We start from the raw sequence: 25,817 nt of genomic DNA on the forward strand, positions 1-25,817 counted from the left end.
ATAAATAAATAAATATTAAAAAAAAAAAAAGTAACTTTCTACATCAGCTTGTTCTTCAATCCAGTGAAGTCCTGGGTGCTAGACACTGGGAATTTTGTGAAAGACCCTACCCCTGCCTTGTCGGGACAAGAAATGTGGCTCTGAACATTGTGACTTAAATATGCACTTTACCTTTCTGGGTCTTGATTTTCCCATCTTTCATGCCCAGGGGTATTAATTGCCTTCTCATTACACTTATGTAACAATAAAATAAGACCCCAAATTTTATCATCTCCCCTCCGGCCTCATTACAGACAAGATGTGTCCATTCGTCCAGAGGCCCAAATAAAATCTTGACCACCCATCCCCATAACATCCTTTATTAAAAAAAAAAAAAAAATCAAAGATCAGCCTCTTGTAATTAGATCAGTAGTTCTAATGCTGGCTGTATATTAAAATCACCCAAGGAGCTTTTAAAAATATATTTCCCGTTTTCAAAAAAAAACTCTTCCTTCCTCCTCCACTCAATTAATGACAGTAAGCATGGCTACTGTGGACTGAGGGCTTCCTCTGTGCCAGGAAGTGGGCCGAATACATTCTTTACACACATTTCGCATCAGACTCCCATGGCCAACCTGTTTTATAGAAGGAGCCTCTGGGGCTTTGATGAACAGCAGGAGGATGGCCTAGCGCCTATGATGAAGGCATTTGTCCTGTGATGATGGCTATCATCAGGGGGCATCAGTTTTCAGAGGAACAGAAATAGGTGCCCCTCCTCTCTGGTCCACATAAGCAGAGACAGCACTCAATGACTGGCAATATTGTTATGTAAGTGGGACTCAATGCCCTCTAGTAGTTTCTAGAGACCTGTTCGTTTGGCTTCTTATCATTAATTGCAGAACATCACAGACACAAAGTGAACACGGAGGCTTGATTTTCAAACAAGATGCTCTGGATTCACTTCCAGGAAGGAGTGGCTCAGAATTGGTAAGACCAAAAGAACTGAGCAAAGCTGGTCACTTTAAAAAGCTGACACACCCAAGTATTGTTGTTTTTGTTTTGGGGGGTTTGGGGGGGGAGGTTTGTTGTTGTCGTTGTTTTGTTTTTGGATCCATCCCTTGCAGTGGCTGGGGCGGGGCCCCTGGTGAGGTGAGCCAATCGGTGCGGATCTTCCTTTCCAGGGCATCAGAGACCCTTCATATATGGGCCCATCCAACCTTCTCTAAGCTACATATGCAGCTACATGTCTTCAGGATCTTCACCCAAGCAGTATCCGATGGAACAACACAGCACAGCTTGTGCCATCCCCTGCACCGTGTCCGTCCCCACTTCCCTGTCTTTGCCCATGCTATCTTTTCTGTCTCCCCTCCTCCTTGGACTTCTTTACTGACACATTCATCTTTGGAGGTCAAATGTGAAGATCTGTGACAAGCGCTGTCCTCCTGTGCTCCCACACATTTTATTGGGATTAGTTTCCTGCACTAGACTGCATCCTCTGAGAGAAGTGGCCACGACAGTGGGTTGAGACAGCTGGATTGAAATTCCAGCCCTGTCGCTTACTGGCTGTGCGACTTTAGTGTTTAACCAAAGGTGTTTAGCCACTCGGTGCCTCATCTGTACGATGGGGAGAATAGTATCTACCACATAGGACTGTTATGAAGATGAAAGGAGATAGAACACGTAAAGTATTGAGAACCGAACCTGGCGTGTAAACATCCTACTAGCTATTGTGATTTGCTGGTGCCTGTAACATGGGATTCTCTCGTGACAATTCATGATTGTGTGTTACTTAGAGAGGACAGCAAACAAACTGAAGGATGTGAGTTCCTAGCTCATTCAGGAAAATCTGAAACATACACCAGAATAGAGAGAATAGTATAATAACCCCCATGGACCCAAGGCCCAGCGGCAACATTTCTTGCCTTGTGGCCAATCTCTTTGTATCTCTATCCTGTTCCTCACTCTCTCCCCAGCACACACTGGCTTATTTCAAAGCAAATCACAGATGTGAAGAAAGCAACTTTAGCTTTATTCTCTTGAGGGAGCTTTCAGAAAGGAAACACATAGTCACATAGTATCCCCCTTAGGACATATGGCTTGTGACCATGATGAACACAGGGGGAAGGCGGAACAGAGGCTGAGAGACCAAGGGCAGCCAAGGACTCAAGCCTGCAGTCCAGGGCTCTTTCTAGGATGCCTGGGAAAACCTGTGTATCTCCAACCAGCTTCCTTAGAACCCTCCCTCACCCCAGGGCCTACATAGTTCTTAACTGTCTTTGAGCCAGTCTGAAATATTCCACCTCAAAAATCAAACGTTGGTCTTTTTCCATTTCAGAGAAAAACCAACGTAATGGATGGGCTTCTCCATGGAAAATTCTCCTGTCACACATGTTCCTGAAACCCGTGGTCTCTGCATCCCTTTGTCTGCAACTGAGTGCTGGTAGAACACAGAGAGAGTGAGTGAGTGAATCAGTGAGTGAATAAATAGTAGAAAGCTTACTGGGAAACCCTGGAAAAAGGTGACCGGTATGATCTGACAGCTTTGGGTGGACACACCTGCTGTGGTCATGATTTTATATTGCACACAATACTCCATTCTGCTACTAAAATTGCCCCTGTTTCACACGCTAAAATGATGAGCAACCTAAACTTCAGTCCTGTAAATAGTGCCCTGTCTCCCCGGTGTTCCTGCACTGGCAGAGTTTCCAAACAGCTGCCCTGGCTGGAAGGAAGGAAGCAGGGGGAGAACCCGGCACTGGGGGAGCCTACCAGGAGGGGCTACGGGAGGGCCAAAGTCCCCTAGAGAGGACAGGAAGGCACCAGCAGGCTCTCTGAGTCCTTTCTGGGATACACTGGGAAATGAAGCTGAGCAGAAAACGAATTCTCATAAAAGAAAATTCCTGAGAACAATTTCATAGTGAGCTTAATGCCCAAAACAAATACCAAAGCTGGAAACTGCAAACATTTCCAAGTGCAGGTTCTCCTGGCTCCCTTGTACCCGTGCATTCACACTTTCTGCTGGCTGATGCAGCCACCCCCATGTTAGTGCATCAGAATACACACCCCACAGAAGCTTGAATTCCAATTTGGAACAAAACTCTCTCCAGCTGCAACTGTCCTCACTGCTCTTCTGTCAGGCTCAGCATGAGGAGCTCGGAGATCCCTCAGCAGTGGGTCCTTTCACTGAGCTCTGGAACACAATCAGATCCGAAAAGGGGGACTTGGCTCAGGGCCTACAGCGTAAGAAGAGGTGGAAATTGACTTTGAAAGGCAATTAAAGGGGCTGCCTCCCCAGAGTTCAGGTGGGAACCTAAGGAGCTACTCCCCTCTGAGATTACCCCACCAGGCCTGTCAGGTCTGCATGTGCTGGGAATTCTTCCTCCGCTCCCTGAACTCTGGACACCCCTAGCTCTCAGGTTGCCTGGCACTTACAGCCCTGAGCTCTGTGTACAGCGAAATACAACCAATTCATGAGCTGGTCTTAAGAAGCACGCCAAAGAAGTCTGATAAAATACACATTTATTAGAAATTTTTCAGCAGCATCATTTCCGTTTGCTTTTCTAATCAAAGTATATTTCAAAAAAATTACAATAAGCTCTCAAAATACAAGCCACAAATATTTTGAGAACTTGGTAACAAAATAATCAGTAGTACATGTTTCATTCATCCATCCATCCATCCATTCATTGTTTTAAAAATGTGCAATATTAGCACAGAGAGCCAGAAATGCTACTCAGTATGGAACTTGTATATTCCTGCCATGGGTCCTGTTGTGAAGATATGCCCACTTCTAGAAACTCTAGTTTCAAGAGAAACTCTAGGCTCTACAGTACATTCCGATACAAATGTATAATTTAGCCAAAAGGACCTAAAAAAAGGCTCAATAAGAACAGTTTCCCTTTCTATTCATGTTCAACTTAGGAAATAAATAGTCATTATAATGATATTTTCAGACAGAAACAAAACCCAGTTGAGGCTTTGCTTAACTGGTATTCGCTTTGCACCTTACTTGATGAAGACACAGATTTGGTTTGAGTCATTCAGCTGGTGAGCTCCAGTGTCTGGGGTAGGTGACCGCCTGAGATGCCAGGCAAGGACGGAAACTGCCCTATGGTCCATCAGGCAAAAGAGCTCGTTCAACTGGATACAAACTCTTCGCGGGACACTTGTACCTCCTGACATGGAATTTTCTTACAGACATCACAAATAAAAACGTTGATTTGACAGCTAGTGAGGTAACACATGTGAAAGTGTTCTGGCTAGACAACACAAACATGCAGAAGGGTGAAATTGAATTGGTTTTCTTCTACCTTCTGCATTATCTGAGGCATCTACGGTCAGACCCAGATGTCTAGATAACACACAGTGCCCTGTATCCATATGCCTACTAATCAGCTAATCGAATAATCAGCTAATCTTGAACATTAAGTGCTGAGGTGTAAAAATGGACCTAAGAGTGGGGCCTGGGTTTCTTTGCTTGATAATCCTATAGGGAATATGAGTGGTACCTCTTCTTTAGACATGGCGAAAGGCCCCAAGTCAATTCCTTTCTTTGTTGGGTCATTTACTGGAATGATCACCAACCAATTCAGCAGATACTTTTCTCAGCAAATTTAATGATGTGATAATCTTTCCAAAATTTACAAATGTACAGTATATTTATAGCATTACCTTCAGATAGCTTCAGTGCAAAGATATCCATATAGTACATTGTGATAATTATTTGTAAAAATATGAGACAGCATAAGTAAAAAAAAAAAAAAAAAAAAAAAAAAAGACACACAAGACACGGTTTCCAAAGACACTTCCAACTACAGGCAAATGGGAAAAAATATATTTTTTTAATAAAGTACTGAATGTTAACTTTTTCTTCATCTGTTTGTAAAAAATATATGTGCAAAAGTGTGTTTCTAATGATCCCTAAACAGATGGCATAGCTATACCTCAGAGTCTTCTCTAACAAGGTTTGCGGTGTCTGTAAAAGTGTCTTCCGTCGCAGTATAGGTTGGCACTGGGTCTCTCCTTGGAGAACTTTTAGCAGGGAGGGAAGGAGAGGGAGTGGGAGCCACAGCAGTGCTGTCCTTGTGTTCATTCTCCATCTAAGACCACAGGGAAAAACAAATCAGCCATTTATTCCCCCAGTGGGACTGGAAACAGTTTTGTGTGAAGAAAACAAATCTTTACCAGTTTGCTCAGAATAATCTGAGTGTATACCCACCTTAGCCGGACAAGTTATTGCTAAGAAAGAATGCTGAACGCCTGTGGGAACAAAAATTGTCAACAATTACCTCCGCATAGATTGGGTTTTCAAAGTTGGTAGTTGGTTTCAATTTTCGTTTGAAGATACTCCATTTTGTTGCCTAAATGAAAAGGGGGAAACAGAAAACCTTCAGTAATGGAATTTTTTGCATGGATTTGTTCCTCCATGGAGGTTTTTTTTTTTTTTTTAATTTTTTTAAGTTTGTTTGTTTATTAGAAACAGAGCACAAGTGGGGTGGGGCAGAGAGAAAAGGGAGAAAATCTGTGCTAATAGTACAGAGCCCAATGCAGGGCTTGAACTCATGAAACTGAGATCATGACCTGAGCCCAAACCAAGAGTTGAATGCACAAGCGATTGAGCCACACAGGCGCCCAACCTCCTTGTAGGTTTTAAAATGTCTTCTGAGTGAAGGAAAAAGCAAACTGGGACCTGGGACCCCATGACCTGACCCATGGGTACATTGTTCAGTTCCTCCTCAGACAGTCCCCAAACTGAAACTGAAAGTCTCTGGGCTCTTTTCATCTAGTAAGTTCAAAGACTTCCTTGACTTGACATGTATAGTTGACAGAATCTGTGCCAACAGAATCTAGAAGCTTTGACAGAGACAGGCAAGAGATTTCTTCAGGGGCTGCTTAAAACTTAAGGGGAAAGCCAGATTGTAATTCTCATTTCCTAAAATGATGTCTTGATCCTTGGTCAACTCAAACCTATCCCTTCCCCTTCATCATTTCCTCCTGTAATCAAAATAGCAATGGTGACAACAAAAAATAGCATCTATTGAGAGCTTACTATGTATCAGGGGTTAGTCTAAAAGTTTTACAAGTTTTCCCAATTAATCTTCCTGGCAACTCTGAGGTAGGTGCTCTTATTTTATAGATGAGGAAGGAGTCACAGCAAGCGCATATAACTGAACTGTAGGTGGAAGAGTAGGCAATGATGATAGGACTCAGAGGACCATACACTGAAGAACCCAAAGAGAAATCACCACAGACTATGGCTGGTGGCCCAGGTCTCGCTGAAAAGCTACCCATGGTGCCAGTGCCAGAAACAGCTCTGGCTGTTTCGAGATGGAAGAAGACAAAGGAACAGAAAGGAAGGGCGTGGACAGCCTACTCCAGCAGGAAGCTAAGGTAGCCCATATGTTTTAGGGGCATATCTTGCTCTGTGAAATTAGGCGGCCAACATGTGAAGACATAGGGGGCACATGACTACAGGAGAAGACCATGCACTATAACCCACATGTAAGTGAACACCTACTCTGTACATGGCAGCCACCAAGAAAAAGATAAAGACATTTAGATCAAGAGCCTGGCCTCTGGAAGCTTACACTTATGGGATGGGCTCCTTGGAGTTAAGCAATTACTAACAAGAGAAACTGGTGATTTTCACTTTTATCTCCTTGGGAAATCCAGTGCATGTCAACATGACTTGGAAAACAATAGAACTGAGTCATAGGAATTCTTGCTCCTAGCTTTGAGTCTTTTGAGCAGATTTACTGATGAAAGATAAATTTGTGAGCCACTTTGGCACATTAATGTCAACCTAGAGAGAGCCTAACCAAGTGTTGCCTTACTGCTTTAAGCCACATTAGCTGCCATCTCAGTGCCCAGAAGACAACCGATAGAGAGAGATCCCTAGACATAGCACGTAGGACAGACCTTAGAGGGTCTCAGCCTCAACTGATTAAAAACAACAAAACAGAGGAAGAGCCAACACACTGCAAAGGTGAAGATGAGAAAGAAAGAGACTATAACTGATGAAGATCCACTCTCGTCTGAAAAGTCTTTCAGTGTTCATTGTTTCTGATGATAGATGTGCAGGTCAGAGGCTGCAACATCTCCACCACATTCCCCTTCCTGCTCAGGCTGGGAGAGAGCTCTGTCCAGTGGAGAAGATCACTAGACTTGAAATGGACTGAAAGAAAAGTTGAGAATATAAAATAAATCTGGCACTGCCTTGGGGTTGAGTTAGATTTAGGGAACACTCAAGAGACATAACATTGCGACACTCAAGACTTGTGACATCCAAGTATTTTGGTGTCTGTAGAAAATTAATCTTCAAAATCCATTTTAAAATGTAGCTTAAAAAAATTCAGTCCCTTGAAAAAATATAAAACTGAAAATTCCTTTCTAAGACATTTTTATGTGTCTGGTGTGTGTGTGTGTGTGTGTGTGTGTGTGTGTGTGTGTGTATGTGTGTTTGTGCATGTGTGTATCAGAAGAAGGAATTAGTAAATGAAATATGAAAAGGTAGAGACCTTTGTTATAAACTCTTCATTAGCATTAATTTAGTTCAACTTTTATTTTGATCCAAACAAGCAGAATAGAAACCAATTTCTGAGGTGCTGAAAATTCAGCATGACTTCCAAGTTAACTCTGCAGATACCAGTTATGCTTACAGATTATTTCAGAAACAAGGATTGTGTAAATAGTCAGATTTCTCACTACCCTTGGATTTGTTTCTTTATATTACTTTACAGGGGTCATAGAACCTTAAAACTGAGACATTCCAGATCCTATTGCTCCCAATTGGAAATGGAGGTGCTGAGGCAGACTGGGGCTGATTTCTGGGATCACAAGGCATTGGGGGAGACACTACTGACGCTTAATGGACAGGGGCCAGAAATACTAAAATGTGTTGCAATGCATAGACAAACTTTTGTACCACAAAGAACTATGCCAATAGTGAGCCCAATGAGAAACATAAAGACTCTAAAAACCAGAGGAAAAATATTTTGCCCAAAATCAGACAGTTAGATCTTAAATAGCTTCATATGTGTCCGTTAAAACTAGTGATGGATTATATATTAACACAAAATTTCATATCAAATTTAATTGAATTTCTCTCTGTAGACCAATCTAAAAATTTCAAAGTGCCTGAAAGCATGACAGAGAAGCTCTATTCATGATCTTTTTTTCTTTTAATCTCCAGTGTTAAATCCTGTACCTGGCACACCGAGGGCAATAATGTTGGTTGGATGGATAGATGGACAGATGAAGAGAGTATGAATTAGTGCCATCTCGTGGTGAATATAGGTAACAGCAGTAGAGCTAAGAACACAGTACATTATTCAGGGAACAAAGATGTAGACTGTAGAAAAACTGCATTACATGAAAAAGGAAAAGGTCTTCTATATGTGTGATTGACCCAGTGAACTCTTTATTCTAAGTCATTCTGTAAAATCAAGTAACTCTAGTCTGAAGAGACTAGATCCTGAAATCTGTTGCCCCTCTTTTTTTTTTTATTTTTTTTTAACATTTATTTATTATTGAGAGACAGAGAGAGACAGAGCATGAGCATGGGAGGGGCAGAGAGAGGATGAGACACAGAATATGAGGGAGGCTCCAGGCTCTGAGCTGTTAGCACAGAGCCCGGCGCAGGGCTCAGACTCACAAACCCAGCGAGATCATGACCTGAGCCAAAGTCAGACACTCAATGCCCCAGTTGCCCTTCTTTTTTCCATATGGTCTCCCACGTCACAAGGAATATCATTCCATCTCAATCCATGCTAGAAATGTGGTTTTAGTTAGTGGAACAATTTTCAATTTATTATTATTTAAAAATTACCTTTATTAACTGCCTATCTTGGGTCCATGAGCCTATCAGGGTCTCCCTAGTCTCCCCTAGCATTAGTAAACCCAGCAATTCCTAAGCCCTTTGCAAATCCCATACCATTTCAGTAGCCAGACACTATTACCTGAGTTGCATCAGCACTTGGGGAAGCCGGCTTTGTGTCTGGAGCTATTTCAGAAGGGTTTATGGGACTTCCATAGTTCTGGTTATCCACATTTCCAGATGCAGTCACCTGCATGCATATTAAAGGATATTATCCAGTTTTGAAAGAAGTTTTGCTGTGAAGTTTCTTATCAGCTCTTTGGTTCACTTTACTGCCTTGCTTTCTCACAGACATGGTCAGGCACTATTTGTCTTTTTTTTTTTTTTTAATGTTTATTTATTTTTGAGAGAGAGAGAGAGAGAGAGAGAGAGAGAGAGAGAGAATGAGTGGGGGAGGGGCAGAGAGAGAGGGAGACACAGAATCCAAAGCAGGCTCTAGGCTCTGAGCTGTCAGCACAGAGCCCAATGAGGGGCTCAAACTCACAGACTGTGAGATCATGACCTGAGCTGAAGTCAGACGTTCAACCGACTGACCCACCCAGGCGCCCCGCACTATTTGTCTTAATAGGAGAACAATCCCGTGCCCTAGGACTAAACACCATTCCCATCTCCCCAAAATCAAAGCACCAACCACTATGTCATCTGTCTCATGCCTTAGTCCTGGGAGGCAAACACCCATCACAGTCATACTCTTACTTAGTAATGACAATTTTATTGTGTTCTCTGTGCTGCCTTATTTCCACTGTTGACCATATTTTCAGACAAACAACTCCAATTGTATACTGGCAGCCAAATCTTAGAGGAACAGCATGAATTATTCCCAAACTCAGTGGAGAACTGAGACTCTTATCTTTGGATATTTAGAATAAAATTACTATCCTGAGATGACTGCTTACAAGAGGTTGAATTTCTGAAACAAGAGACATAATGGAATTAATACCCCTCTAGACATTTTCTGCGACATTCATGTGATTCCAACGTTCCCTCCTAAGCCCAAATTACCATGAATATATAGTTAACAAATTACAAGGTAAAAATTCACTTTTTCCCATATTTTTACATTCACTGTTTCATTTCTTCTCAAACATGTGTTTGTAAACATGGCCTCATTTTATTTCGAGTGAAAATGCCAAATGAAATGCCACATCTATTGTATCATGTGATCATATTTTTGCTACCTGGATATCAAAAGACCAGGAAAAATGCTTAAGATGCAACTGTTTCTGATCTTAAGAATGCTATCCATAAAATAAACCTTTTTATATTTAAAAGGTACCATATCTTATGATTTCAAATGAAGGTTAGGTATTAACCACGAAACTGCATTTCCCTGACGCTGTAGTTGTTTCAACAAAGGAAGTAGGCTAAATGCTGACAGGCACTAGAAGTGCTGTGGGAGCTACTGTTCCAGGTCCAGGGAAAAGTTCTTTCCCTTCATCTACTCACCTATGTCACCTCCCTGCTCCTCTTAAAGATGAGTGAGTAACAGGGCTGCACCAAAGGAAATTTAGGTATCTGCCTATCAACGTTGGGGACTTTAGTTTTCAGAAAAGTATGTGAAAGGCAAGCATAAGGAGGTCACCTCAAATAACACACCGGTGATACCAATAAGAACCCAGAGAGTATACCCAATCCCCCAAATCTCCACATAATGACCTGACAATCATTCACTTGTTCGTTTCACAAATATTTACAGAGAGTCTGTGTGAGTCAGGCACTGCTTGCCAAGCCCCTGAGTGGACTCGTAATTCTTGCTCTGACCACTCAGCATGACAAGGCTCTTGGTCAGCACAGAATGGTTGCCAAGCCTCAGCGACTCTGCAACACGTTGGTGTCATACCCTTGGGTCAGTCCTATTATCGCATTTAGTGAACCTGAAGGGCGGGAACACTGCTTCCTTCATTTGAGGGAAAGTAAGGAGAACCCTAGGAGGGCATTATTCAATAGCACAAGACTGAGTAGTAGCAGAACCTGAAAGAAAGGGCTGTGACTTCTTACCTGGGTTGGCTGGTGAACCACTTTGACATCACTGTCCCTGGATGCATACATTGGGTTTTCAAAGATTATGGGCTGCTTCCCCATCTCCATGGCAAAGTGTTCACTCTGACGGAGAAAAGAAGTATCTGGTTTACACAGGAAGGAAGGTGCCCTCCTCACACCTGGAGGTATACTAGTGGCTATGCCAAATTTATCCAAAAAGAACTTAAAGAAAAAGCCAGGAGACACAAGGCCTCCACACGGCAAACATCACATGAAGTAACAAATGCACTAATTCATCAGATCAAGGAAACAGAAACATTCTTTTACACCCACATTCTCTTTGGCTCGTTAATGCAAATATTCACTTGGGGATAGGTCTGCACAGCAGAGAAAAGGGTGGCTGGTGGAAAAGAGAGCAAAGAGGAGAAGAGGGAGAGGGGAAAGAAGAAAGAATAGGTAATATTGTACTTTTATGCGGAGGTTAAACATGAAAGATTTGGAAGAAAGGCAAAATATTGAAAGTTATTTTCCAGTCCTGGTTATAGATCCTGTACTAGTACACTCATAAAGTAGCCATTTGGTCCTCACAAGAGGTATTACTGTATCCATTTTATAGATGGGGACAATGAGGGTCAGAGCGATCAAGCTTCATGCCTATTATTACATTCTTAGAAGGCGGCAGAGCTGTGATTTGAACCAACCACTGCATCTAAAATCACTATGTATCCCAACTATACACATTGGTGGGAAAATATAGAAGACTAGGAAACATGGATTTCCTTACTCCTTCCCTTAACATACAAAGAGTCATCAAATAAAAACAATACCATGCTCTCTCTCCCCTCTCCCCCAAAAAACATAAGACTCTTTAAGATTCTCATTAAACTTAACACTGTTTAGGATTCAAGTGTGGCTTAGAGCAGGGGTAAAGTGCAATTTTATTACTAATATGTTAGAGACCTTTCTGCAAAAACGTATGTTTCCTAATTTTGTAAAGACTTTACGTTGAGAAGCATACCGTTTCATTTTTATTCTAGGTTAATTTTATTCTCTATAAAAAGTGTTTCTTTTATAAAACAGTAAACATACAGCCATTTTGCAGCCACACTCACCATCACCACTGATCTGTCAATGGCGGACTCAGGCCCAAAACCAGACACTCCAATATCCATGTTAACATCTGCTCCTGATCTGAAGGTCACCCCATTTCCATTTTCAGAGGATTTAACTAGACTGCTTAAGCTGAAATAAAGTAATTGAAACAGTGTACGATTTTTTAAGCCACCTGTTGCAATAGTACCCTCTCCTCCATATTGCTAAAGCTTACTTAAATGAAACGCTCAATTCCCACTCTGAATTCATACATCAAATATGGTAGGAAGTTGCCTTAGCCACACAGAAGTGTTAAAGCACATTGTTGAATGCTTGACATCTAAGAGAGGGCTAACTTGGCACTTGCAGGAATAAAGCCTGGTCCAACCCACAGACTGTGTTCCAGTCTAACCTGAATCCCCACCAGTGGGCATAATTATTTGGACTATAAAGTGTGATTTGCATTCAGTCTTCAAAAAAGCATTAGATTAAGAGGTTGTGATTTGAAATGATGGCTTTTAAGTTCAATACTTTTTGTTTCTACAGAATAGGTTAAGCTGCATGTTATGCTATTTTAACTTACAAAAAAAACCAAAACAAAACAAAACAAAAAACCCTGAATTATTCACATAGTCACATCACCCAAGCTTCTAAAATCAATATTCCACATGATGAAACTGACCTTGGTAGCTTGGGCAGAGAAGGCAAAAGGGAGCCAGTTCTCCTGTAGTGGAAAAATCCTAATGCTGCCAACGCTCCAATTATGATGATCAGGATGCCTGTCAACAGCACAGCCACTGCTGCCACCGAAGAGGGAAGAAAAAGTGACCATATCAGCATGGGGAAAGGGAAAGGAACCAATAGACTTAAGACTGGAAGCTGAGGGCAGAACCAATTCAAACACTGAGTTAAATAGAATATAAACAGCTTTCAACTTAGGAGCTGTAAAGCATTTCCAGGTCACTCATATATATATTTTTTAATGTTTAGAGTGCGAGAGAGGTGGGGGACAGAGAGAGAGGGGAACAGAAAATCCCAAGTGGGCTCTGCACTGACAGCAGGGAGCCCGATGTGGGGCTCGAACTCACAAACCGAGATCATGACCTGAGCCAAAGTCGGACACTCAAACAACTGAGCCACCCAGGCGCCCCCAGGTTGCTCATATTCTTAAAACTTACTTGTTCCTGGAGGGACGCCTTTTGAAAGTCCTATTTCACAATATTTTCCCATGTAGCCACTGGGACACCTGAAAGTGAAAGGAGAATTGCTCACAAGCTGTGGCGTTCTTAGGCTTCCATAGCTATCGTACAAGCACATCTTCAGGTAGAGAGAGGTTTGACCGAGCAAATTACACATGGGACAGTCAGTGTATCTTGCACGACTTTGTTTATTCTGCCAAGATATGATGAGCAGCAAAAACAACTGACTTTGATCTGACTATGAAATTCACTTTCAATGCTGTGGCTATGACACCTGCAAGGTCATCAAATAAATGTATTGGTGTCTACTCTATGCAATGTTTCCATTGAGAATGAAAATGGAAACCAAGATTGTATTCTTTCCACTGATATGTTTCCATTAAACGGTTTTTAAAGACCTCCATTTATCTTGTGCCACGTTAGAGCTTTCTCAAGAATTCTTTTTTTTTCCCCCAAGTCTTTAGCCCAGTCTCTGCTCATCACAAGTGCTTGGGCTGACTCAGCTCTGCTGACAGCTGGTCTCCCACACTCCAAGTGTAATTAACACCAGGTGAGTAGAGAAATTGGGGCTGTCACTTCTCTACTCCCTGTTACAGTTGGCTCACAATCCTGTGGCATCTCATGGGGGCTTGTTGGAAATGCAGAATCCCTGTGAATGAGATGATACTTATGCACAGTATGGTTTGAGAAGCACTGCCTTAGTTCTCTGCGGACTCTCCCAAGGGAGGGCAAGCTGGTCACGATGTGAAAATTAGTGAACTGGCAAGGCTCCTGTACTTGTTTTTCTGGCTACTTTGTCTTAAATTCCCCCAAGGCCTACAACTCGGACCTCAACATTCAGACTTACTTGCATTTGGGGAGGTCATTCTCATCAAAATAGCAATTTCCTCCGTACATACACCTGCATGGGGGGGGCATGTTGATAGGACTTTCGATGGCTGCAGAAAGGGAAAGCCATGCATGTGTTAGTCAGCCACACTCAGCAGAGCACCCAAACCATGCAAATGTGCTTCAGGCCCAGGGTCAGAGTGGGGAGTGGATGGGGGCAAGGCAGCTAATTAGTTTCCTCATCAAAACGGTACCTTCCACTTAAGTCAGATGAATATCCTTATCAATAATAAGGTCTTGGAGAGTAATGTACATTTGGTGGAAAGAAAGAGGCAATTTATAGCATTTTCCCCCCAGTGGAGAGATGCTACACTCCAGAACATATATTAACATTTAAAAGAAACTTGTCGTAAAGAAATCTCTTAGGACATTCGTATTCTCATTTGAAGTTTTCAGAATTCTCCTCTGCAAGCCCAGTGAAACACAAGAGTTCAATCTGGGCACACCTCAACACTTCATCTGAAGGCTTTAAAGCATCAGGGACCCATCAATCAAGCAACAGTGCAGATACACAGATGCCTGATAGACAGCTGGTTAGAGATGTCCTATTTTTTAAGTCCTCCAACTTGCCCTTGCTCTGGGTCCCTGCTCCAGCTCAGCCCCCACGTACTCCTTGGAGGTGCCTGATGGGGCTGTTAGCATTTCCATGTCTTATACCTAGAAGATGCTCAGTAAGTATCTGTCACATGTGCACTTATTTAAGGAGCTCAGATAGCCTCCTGGCTCAGTCCCTCTATTTGAATCTCTACTCAAAGTTCATTTTATCACAGAGGCCTTCCCAGAACTCTCTACCTAAAGGCCACCCAACTCCCACCTGACCCTCATCCCTCTTACCCTGCTTTTGTTTTCTCCTTTTGCTTTTACTATCTGACATTATACATTTGGGGAGGGGGGGCAGTCTCTATTTAGAATCTCTATTAGAATATAAGCTCAACAAAGGCAAGGGATCTGTTTTGTTCATTTGTTCATTTGTTCTCATTATCTCCAGCACTTAGTACTTAGCACATAGTAGGCTCTCAATAAATACTTACCAAATTAATTAATTAAAATGCCAAACCAAGACCCCATATGGAACAACTACCACCATTATCGTGCTTGCTTTGGTTAAAGTTCTTTTAAACAAGAATCTGACTATAATGCACTTGGCAAACAATGTAAATGAGGAAAGTAGTAGATGAAGTAACATCTTGGACAACACCGCCCATGAGTGTGAAATTGTGATAAATGTCAGAACCATCTGTCTACAGCATACAACAAATGTCAAAAGCTTGAAATTGTTTGGCTCAAAATATTACTAAATACTGTGATCTTGCCAATATTTCCCCCAGCCTCGTGATGAGAGTGGGGACAGGGGAAGAGAAGCGGGAGTAGCTGTTTTTTGGTTCCTGCGTTCATTCTCTAAACCCGCCAACTTTTCCAGCTGGTTCAGAAGAGCCAAAAGTTGGTGCCTTCTTTAACCACTTGCTCCCCCTGGTGGCCACAGGTGGTTAAGCATAGCATCATCAGCTAAAACTGAGGGAAGGGAACCATAAAATGGGCCACTAAAAAATAAAAACAAGGATGTGAGCCACAAAATGGGCTGCTAGCAAACTACAGGATGATTTTTTTAATGAGTATTATTAAGAATTGGATACTAGCCAGGGACACTAGTTATTCCCCAGGACTTATATATACTCCCTAATTTAAGAGTCACTGAAGAAAGGTCCTGCTAGGCACAGATCATCCACAGCATTTGGGATGAGAAATAAAGCACTGCTTCCTTATTCCAGCCTCCAGCCTCCAACAATGTAAGGTGTCTTTTTTTTTTAATTTTTTTTTTTTAACGTTTATTTATTTCTGAGACAGAGAGAGACAGAGCATGAACAGGGGAGGGGCAGAGTGAGAGGGAGACACAGAATCTGAAAGAGGCTCCAGGCTCTGAGCTGTCAGCACAGAGCCCGACACGGGACTCGAACTCATGGACTGTGAGATCATGACCTGAGCCGAAGTCGGACACTTAACCGACCAAGCCACCCAGGCGCCCCGTAAGGTGTCTTTTTAAATGTACCTTTTTCACTTGTCAAAACTTTGAAATGAGCATGTGAGGAAAAGAGTGACCCTCCTCTCGCCCTCCCATCCGCACTGGATAAGGTCCCCCAGTATGGAGGTAAAGAAAGGAGGTAGAGACGTTATCGAAAACCCACTCTTCCAAATACCCTTACAAAACAACACAATGGTAGATTTGGGGGCACTGGATTGGTACCCTTCAGATCCTAGCAAATAATTCTCAGCAATCACTGGAACACCAACTCTGTTTGGCTCCCTAAGTCCCACTCAGCTCTGTTCATATCTCCCCATCTCTCATCCCTCCTTCGAGCCACCCCCGCTCTATCCTGCAAAGGACCCAGCCACACAAGGATTTTTTCCAGGCTCCTACAGGAAGAGAAGCACAAGTAGGGAAGCTACTGAAGAAGGCAGAAGAGCATTCCCAGGCCCCCATGGCTGTGCAGACAGCACCCCTACCTGCGTTACAATCAGTGGTGCTCCCTGCTATAAACGTGGAGCCTTGGGGACAGGCACAGCTGTATCCTCCAGGTCTCAGGAGGCAGAGGTGACTGCAGACATTTTTGCAGCGGTTGGGCACTGGAAAGCACATGAGGACAGTGGTTAGGGTCTGAAGAGGGAATGAGTTCACCAACCAAAGATACGCCCATCAACTGAGTTGTGGCCCTGCCAGGTGACATCAGAGCCCAGCACCTCTAGGCCACATGCCACCTGGCTATTCACCTCATTTACATGACCATCCCCATGGCACCCCATCAGAGTGGCACAGCCACCCTCCTACTTCTCACCATCCTACACTCACACTGTCTACTGGCCATCACTTATCTCCTCCCGTCTCTGGCAGATTTGGAAGGTAGGTGTCCAATCCACTGCATGACCACAAAAACTAATCAATGCAAAGCAATTTGAGATAGTTCAAAAGACCACAAAGACCCTATTATTATGTCAAGATTTGTCGTTACCTAAATTTGGATAGATCATAATGTGTCCAAAGTATATATTACATATGATTTCCACCCTACCCGCACAGGAGTACTTTCTTCAAGTACTTTCCTTACTTGAAAAACAAGGGAATTTAGACCTGTGATTATCAGAATCACCTGAGAGCTATGCACAACTACTGATGCCCAGTCACAGAAATTCAGATTTAAATTGGTCTAGGATGTTACAAGTGTTAAAAGCTCCTCAAGTAATTCTAGAGTCATCTGAATTCTACCTTAGCATGTACTATGATTTCTCCAAGGTATAGATGACCTCTAAACTTCTTCTCAGACTAACATTCTGTGATCCTGATTCTCTGTCATCCAGTCTATAACTACAGACAAGGAAATGGCTATAAAATAATAAGCCATATTCCAAAGTCTCACTCAAAATCTGTCCCATTACCATTTCTTCAGCTCTCTAGAAAAGAGCTTTTCAAACTTGAATGTAATACAAACCACCTGGGGAATTTGATTCAAAAAGGCTGGGTGGGGCCTGAGAGACTTGCATGTCTCACCAGTGCTACTGGTCCACAGCCCATACTTGAGCAGGGCCTGGAGCAGGACTTCTCAAATGTGGTTCCTGAACCAGCAACATTGGCATCAGTTGGGAATTTGTTAGAAATGCAAATTTTAGGCCACCTCAGGCATATTAAATCAGAAATCTCTCAGGTAGGGCCCAGCAATCTGTGTTCAACAAGCCCTCTAGATTATGATATATGCTAAAATCTGAGAACTACTGGTCCAGAGTAAATGTTAATCTGGCACAGCTTGGTCTAGATTTCTGGCCTACACAGCAATCAGCATTCTCCAAAGGGGGCCCAGCCAACTCCACTGACTCCTAGGTAGCCTTTTCTACAAAGGCCAGAGAGGGGGCTCGCCACATGTACCGTCCTCTCCCTTCTTGCCTTTAAAACTGCCCAGCACGAGAGCCCCAGGAACATGGAGGACTTACGAGCTATTATACTGGTGGGGTTCCCTATATGTGAGATGAAAATAAAATCTAATTATAATTCTGGAGATTAACTAAAGTAACAAACGTCTGGGTTAACACTTGAAGAGAGAATCTGACTTATAGAGCTTAATAAAAGCCTATTTCCTTTCCTCACTTCAAAAATTTCCTTCCCTTTTATCTAGCTTGATTCAGTGGTGAAGGATGAATTAGAACACAGGTAACCTGGTGAAGCAGAACCCACAACTAAGAAAATGGGAGAGAGGGGAGGGGGTAGAAATGCATGACTGACAATTTTAAACTGAAGCTCACGTAGCTCAAGATAACTTGACTAGCCTGATGTTCACGAACCCATTGTTACCCACCTGACACCTAGCAAGGGTTTGATGCCTACTGGATTCTGTGGCCTAGAAGTACATACTTGTAACTCCAAACGAGAGCCGAAAAAAAATTTTTTTCTTAAACAGGCTCCAAGCCCAGTGTGGAGGCCAACACAGGGCTTGAACTCATGACCCTGAGATCAAGACCTGAGCTGAGATCAAGAGTTGGACATTTAACCAACTAAGCCACCCAGGTGCCCCAGGACTGAAATATGTTTACTTCATATCTGCTGGTGGTGTATATAATTACATTTGACCGCCAATTTTATTTTTCTTTGGTCGAAATGTTTAAAACACACACACACACCCCTTTCATGCACCAAGAGATCAGACTATTATAATCCACTACCATTTTCCAACAATATAGCCATTAATTTGAAATAAGATTTCTAGATAATGAGGAACATCTTACTCCAAGGGATGTTACCTGACCGATCGTATCTATGTTGATGGAAGATTCGAACTTGAGTGAGCCATGGGTTCACCATCAGCATTTTCTCCTTCTCGTCTTGCCCAAATTTATCTTGCTTCCATACTTCTCCCTTATTCTTAGATATCCAGTAAAACTGGCCTTCAAAGATGTCCAGGTTATATGGGTTCATTGCTGCTTACCCACAGAGGAAAACCAAAACAAAGCAAGATAATTGAATAGAAAATTCCCTACCCCTCTTTTATGTCAGATGTCGTTATGCTTGAGTTATTCCCTAATTCAATGCCTTGAAAATCCAGGAACATTCAGGCAGACTTTCTGAACATGTGACCACAAAAGTGTGCTACTTTGGGAGATCAAGATGACAGACATTAAACTAGATTAATGTCTACTGGTTCATGCCAATTATAGAGTACTTGCTCGCTTTCAAGTTGCTGATTTGATTTTCTCTTTGGACAATAATTTGAATGGCAGAGATCCTTTTTTTTTTTTTGAACATAAGATACCACTTATCAGGAAAAGCTGGTAGATACTGGATTGTTGCAGTTCTGCAGAAATCTGGATTAGAAAATAAAATGTTTCTCTCCTTCTAGATGTTTCCAGTTGTACATAATAAACAATTGAGCATAATAAAAACAAATAGGTCTAGAAATGGTTAGACATGGATTTCCATTGGTACACATGACTGTCACCCCTATCAGGGCAACCTAATGGGAAACTTGGTTATTTCAATATCTGTGGCTAAGAGTGTCTTTTAAAAATTATGTTAAAAGGATAAAAACAAAACAAAACCTTAATTACTGCTAATGGATTCATTTGCATTTAAATCAGTAGCTGGAAGTTGAGGGGAGCAGTATCTAAGAAAATATATCAATTGGTTCCTAAGATTCAGATTCCTTCTGGAGAAAATGGGCAGAGACCCAAAATATATTTATTATTTAACATGGTAAATTGTAACTCATTTCTAACCTGCATTTGCAACGATTCTTCTATCAGTCCCATCATGTTTTATACTTTCAATATTGTTCTCCTTGAAGTCACTCCAGTAGATCCGGTCATTGTTCAGATAATCAATAGTGAGGCCTGTTGGCCAACCAAGGTCCTCCTGAACCAGGATGTTCCGATGCTGTCCATCCATCCAAGCAGACTCGATTTTAGGTTCTCTGCCCCAGTCAGTCCAGTACATAAGCCTGTAATGGAAAGTTTCCTCTAGTGAGGCTTCTACACTGAAGCAGAGCATGAACTTCCAAAAAAGAAATCAACTGTTTTTCATTGAGATCTGGGTGCTAAGTGATGCTATTTTTATACTTTACTTTAGAAGAAAGGAAGAGAAAAGGAGGGGCCAGTGCATCTGTAGTCCTTCCTGAAAACTTCCTCAATAGAGACTGCCCAGCCCTGTCCAAGTATATACATTCAGACAATTTAAAATGTATAATGACAAAGCTGTTCATTCTTCATAAAGTATTTATTGAATGCCTATGTGTGAGCAGCACTGTCCTGTGTTCGAGATGTATCAGAGAACAAAACAAGAATTCCTATTTTAAAATGGAGACCAGGGATTGCACCACCTCAAATACCTGGAAAAGACCAGGCAGGCAAAAAAAATGACTGGAGCACAGCAGTCATGAACATCAAGAGATGGTGAGAGCAAAGCCCTGTCTACAAGTTCCAGGCAATACTGCATCAAGAAAGGCATACCTACCTGGTGTTATCAGTTGTTCTGGTTTTTCAAGCCAAACATACAACGTAAAATGTGTGTGTGTGTGTGTGTGTGTGTGTGTGTGTGAGCAATTAAATTTTAAAAACCTTAAAGCTCTGTTTAGTTCAAGTAAAATATATCTGTGAGCCATATTTAGCCTACCAGCTACCACTTTGCAGCCTCTAGTCTAAACCAATCACCAGGTATAAACCAATCCTTAAATTCTATTGAGAAATGTGTGGATTTTGGACAACTGGGCTATGGAAAAAATTGTGGCCAGAGGTCCTCCCCTTACACAGTATCAGTCTGAAGCTTGGATGGTCCTAAAGATCTTTAGGGCATCTTAAATTAGTCATAGATGTCAATGCAAAAAGTTCAAAGTCAATTTCAGTACAATTAGGAAAAAATAATTAAAGGTATAATTTCTTGAAAATCCAGTGGCAAATATCTAGAAAATGAAAGACTCCTTCAAGTACTGGGGTGCCTGGGTGGTGTTTAAGTTGTTTAAGTTGGACACTTGGTTAAGTGTCCAACTCTTGATTTGGGCTCAGGCAGGTCATGATCTCACAGTGTATTGGGCTCTGCACTGATAGCGTGCAACCTGCTTGGGACTCTCCCCCTCTCTCTGTCCTCTGTCCCTCTCCTGCTGGCATTCTCTGTCTCTCTCATAATAAAATAAATAAACTTTAAAAAAAAAAAAAAAGGACTCCTACAAGTACTTACCCTAGTTTGGGATTCACAACCACTGCAGCTGGTTGATCCAGTTGGGTGGAAATCAGCCACTTTGTGTACCTCCCATCAAGTTTAGCCACCTGGATCCGTTTACTCTTGGCATCTGACCAGTAAATATGCCTGAATTTAAAGGGACAAAGTTAAAAATCCAAAAAATCTAGACTGGTCATTTCTAGGGAAGAGGTTTGAAGATGAAAGCATTCAGTTTGGAAGCTGGGGCCAACAAGACAACCACTTAGATACTCATGATGAGAGCAGAGTCTCCCTCCATCAGGAACGCCCCAATCTCTTCAGCCAAGGGATCGTCTTTGGAAAGTTACAAGTGGAAGAGTAAGGGATAGAGGGGACTCCTTCTTGATCAGCCAGGATCAGTGATGATGGTGGACATCACATCTGGCATTACTATGAGACATGTACTTTCCAGGTGGAAGTCACCAGGCATTGTTTAGCTGGCCCTTTAACTGCAACTGCCCTGTGAATCTGTTTCGATTCAACCAAGAGCCCCAGTGGAATTAATAGGAATCTGGCATCAGCTCCAATGAGCGGAAATAGCCTTTCCAAAATAATGAACTCAGCAAAGCCACCCTGCCCTATTTTCACTATTAGAGCTGCAGGTCTCAGTCTCTTACAAGCAGAAAGACTTCCGTCAGCTTCTTCACTCGCTCTTTCATTAAGGCTGAGAAAGAAGCAAAACTTCACACATGAAGACAGATTTGCTACTGCCTGTTTGGTTTTCAGAAGGAAGTGCTACGGTCTATATAATTTCAAGTTACTGACTCTCTGAGGCCTTGTTTCCTGACAAAAAATGCTGAAATGACTGTCCTGATAGCCTGTGGGCACAGCAGGGACCTAATTAACTTCTTCAGAGATGTTCAAGTCTTCCAGGAGCATTAGACAGGTTTGTTAAAAGGTGAAAATTAATTTATGCTGCAAATGACTCTCATTCTCCCAGAGGTCGGCAACAAGCCCCTGAGACTCCCCTCTCAAATATTTTTTTCATTATTCATTCATTTCCAAGGCCATGGGGGAGTCTATGAATGCGTGAGCTCTGATTCCAACATAATCACTTTCCCATAAATGCCACTCCAATGCAAGGCTCCTCCTCAAAAAAGGAGCTTATGAACTTTTCCACATCAGTTTGCATGTCATGAATCTGCCTGATGATAAACCTACTTAAGGCTCTTATTTAGAGATCATACAAAAGGTCTGGTTCTAGTCCCTGGGGCTCCAGGAGACCTAAAAGAGCAGAATAAAGCTGACACTGCTATTAACTCAACCCAAAGACTACACAGGAAAGTCAAATTTCCAATCTGTTCAGACAATACAGTCTGCTCAAAACACAAGATGTGGGTTGTTCCTCCTCAAAATAATTACCAGAGAAAAATGTCTCATCTCAACTGCCTTGCTGGTAGAATTGTGAGACTGTTCCATTTCTTCTAAAATGAATAGTGCTGCCATTCTGGAAGTTAATTTTGGAATCCAAAACTCTGTCGGCAAGAAAGCTCTCCTAGATATAATACAAAATCTTGACTTCGGTGCTTTCCCAAACTTTTTCATGGCATACATAGACTATAGGAAATGATACTGTCTATATGACACCTTGGGGTAAGCAGAGATGGTTGCTGGGGCTAGAGCAAGCCCAGGCATCAGCCAGCTGCACCAGCGCTGAGTGCACCCATATCTGGGTCAGCTTAACTCACGTGGTGTGACAAGCAGGAGGGAGATCTAGCCAGGAAAATAGAATTGACAAGAGGGGAACGTGGCTAAATTTACCTTCCAACCCAGTCCACTGCTAATCCGTCTGGCTGCATTATGTATTTCAGGTTCAGGTTAACCTTTGACACAAGATTATTAGTACCGGATTCAAAGTTGGGGATGTAGGCACGTTTAATAGCACCAAATTCAGAACCGTGGCCTAGCACAGTGTAATATATGACACCTGCAAGGCAAGACAAACAGGTGAGTTTCATGTTAAGAACATCAGGTAAGGGAGGAACTGGGGTCTAATCGGGTGGACTACTGTTCCTTCATTGACATCTCTACTTCCTTATTGTTCCTATAAGACTAGTAATTCAATTACATATATCTGATCAAACTCAACACATTATACTTGAGCTACTAGCTACAAATACTTCAACTGATAGCTTATTGATACTGACTTAGCTGTCTCTATTTCAAGGTAACTTATTAAAATATATTTCAGTCAAGAGTCTATTTTCTCTCATTAGGATCAAGTTCTAGCTTCAAAAAAAAAATGTATAGATAAACCAGGGGCAGACTATTCAATAACTGGCGGTAAAGGAGCTATGTAGACGAGAAATCCTATTTAGCGTATAGACTACAGGGTAGTGGATAGCAGGCATTTAAAAATCAAAGGAAGACTATGGCTTCCTAGGTATTTTCCATGCTTAAAAATTTTATTGTATTGTGTAAGTGTGAAAACACTACCATAAGAAATCTTACATTGCATTGTTATTGATAGTATGCAAAGCATTTTCACATGTTATCTCATTTGATCTTCAAAAGAACTCTCAGAGGTAGTCAGGCAGACAAGAATACTGTTCTTATTTTACAGGTAAGAAATGGAGAACCAGAGAATTGTTACAATTATTTAAGGTGGTTTAGTAAAACCATATATAAAACACTACGGACTCATGAGTGAGTACTTATGGAACTGTGCCCAGGAAGAACTATAGAAGATGTCAGAGGAGGTGACATTTGAGCTGAGTAGAAATGTTGAGTTTGAGTAGAAATTTTGAAAGGTACAGTGATGGGGAAGAACAGTCCCTACCGAGCAAAGACAAAGAGATATGAGGTGGTCCTGAAAGGATAATCCCCAGAGATGGGAGAAGGTTTGGTTAGAAGTTGACAAAGTTTGGCTGGGACCCACCGTCATGCTAAGGCGTCCAGAACACGCTGGACAAGAGTGCAACAAAATTCATGCAACAAAATTCACTCATTGAAAAATAAATTCCCCAAAGTTCAACACCTTATAATTCAATTAATATCAATGACAGATGCGAAAGTTCATACTCACTGAGACCTATGCCCTCAGGATCCCAGTCATAATCAATAGCCTGAATACGTTCCTCGCCTTCAAGATAATCTGAGAACTTCTCAGATGAGAGATTATACTTCCGAATTCGCACATTTTCAGGCAGTAGCAACAAAGGAGGATTACCTGTAAATAAGACAAGGGCCTCTTTATCTGTTTGAATTCTATCTGAATTCTTTTTTGTACAAAGTAGATATAAAATAGCAAGTATCCTCCCATCTTTAAAAAAAAATAAGTTTTTATAGAAATCTGACTATCTCTGCTAATCAGTAGAGCTAACTACCCAACTGGGTTGCCAGATCTGTGACAGTGGACATTCTTGCCTCCATTTTCAGGTGGAAAGCTAATATTTCTGCTAGGGATGTTATCAGTTCTTTATTCCTATCTCCGGTGGGTGATGGTTTAGAACAGGGCAAGACTGAGACCCCTAGACTGTGTCCTCTTTTCCACTGATTTTTTTTTTCTTTATTCACTGGCAATAAAACACAAGACTGTAGACAATCTCACAGAAGAAATACAATATGTATAGCGTTACTAAAAGTTTACCAGGAAGTCCTCATTCCTTACTCTTTACTGACAGAATTTATGATTGTTTTAGCAGGTAATCAGCTCCACGATTCAATTTATCTTCCAGCTAATGACAAAAACAGCTCATCCTTGTTCTTACCCAAAGCAGCTATTTCAATGGTTACTCATCTCGAAGTGCACTGTTTGAATTTTAAAATTTAATTTACTTGCAATAATATCAATCAAATCTCATTTAAGTAACTTTTGAAAGTTCACTTTATATATTTCTTCTGTCTTGACATTGTGCTTTATGTGACTACGAGAATTTATTTCAGTCATCTCCTTAGTTAAACGACTTGAACATTTTTTTAATTTGCTGCCTAATTACCAGAACAACTGCTCAAATGCCTTTACTCTAGTTTTCACTCAATGTCAGGAAGGTTTGGGGGGTAAAATATTTAAGTATGCTAATCAAACGTATGCTTTAAAAGCCCAATTTGTATAAAGAAACTGAACAGCCATTTTACTCTTAAATCTTAAAAATGTGATTTCCTTTTCAAGTTCTTTAAACTCCAGTACAAATTCAAATCTGTAAGACTTGTGAAGACCTATACCCTTCGACGGGGATATGCTGATTTTGGTCAGAACTCTGGAAATTTGGACTATATAATACTTCTGCCACACAGTCTTTCTCTTTTGTCATTTCTATCTAGTACTTATTACTGCTTTCTATCAGGCCTCTCAGATACTGGCATTAACCTAAAATGTAGAACAAATGGTTGAAATTATAAATGAGCCAGACTCTTTCTGTCTATGATCAGCAGTCCATGAACAGTAAAAAAAGAAATTACCAACAGAATGTCCTTGACTTGCCCCAACTGAATGAGACTATTTTTCATGAATTACAGGGTTCCCACACCTTAGTCTTAGAGTGGGAGCTGGAGGGTTTCATTAACTTCCTTCTGTTGACCACCACCCTATAAGCAAGCTTTTCTTGTGTAAATATTCTGGAAGGTGACATCTTGT

The 25,817-nt window shown here is 41.6% G+C and overlaps 1 protein-coding gene across 3 annotated transcripts in view; it reads right to left on the reverse strand.

Moving 5' to 3' along the window:
- Nucleotides 1-3,481: 3,481 nt before the first annotated feature.
- Nucleotides 3,482-25,817, reverse strand: part of LRP2 (LDL receptor related protein 2) — a 204,789-nt gene continuing 182,453 nt past the window's right edge. For 2 of the 3 annotated variants that reach the window (XM_040475305.1, XM_040475303.1), the window contains 14 exons: nt 24,267-24,410; nt 23,003-23,168; nt 21,221-21,349; nt 19,768-19,988; nt 18,796-18,972; nt 16,516-16,635; nt 13,973-14,063; nt 13,105-13,172; nt 12,609-12,726; nt 11,947-12,076; nt 10,853-10,957; nt 8,937-9,044; nt 5,268-5,339; nt 3,482-5,078 (listed from right to left, as the gene is read on the reverse strand). In XM_040475305.1, coding sequence (XP_040331239.1) covers nt 4,917-5,078; nt 5,268-5,339; nt 8,937-9,044; nt 10,853-10,957; nt 11,947-12,076; nt 12,609-12,726; nt 13,105-13,172; nt 13,973-14,063; nt 16,516-16,635; nt 18,796-18,972; nt 19,768-19,988; nt 21,221-21,349; nt 23,003-23,168; nt 24,267-24,410 — 1,811 coding nt within the window. In that variant the 3' untranslated portion in view covers nt 3,482-4,916. The remainder of the gene's footprint in view (nt 5,079-5,267; nt 5,340-8,936; nt 9,045-10,852; nt 10,958-11,946; nt 12,077-12,608; nt 12,727-13,104; nt 13,173-13,972; nt 14,064-16,515; nt 16,636-18,795; nt 18,973-19,767; nt 19,989-21,220; nt 21,350-23,002; nt 23,169-24,266; nt 24,411-25,817) is intronic. The other variant, XM_040475304.1, reaches the window with a different exon arrangement.

The sequence above is a fragment of the Herpailurus yagouaroundi genome, unplaced genomic scaffold, assembly GCF_014898765.1.
Source record: "Herpailurus yagouaroundi ecotype Mexico unplaced genomic scaffold, PumYag 140, whole genome shotgun sequence".
NCBI lineage: Eukaryota > Metazoa > Chordata > Mammalia > Carnivora > Felidae > Herpailurus > Herpailurus yagouaroundi.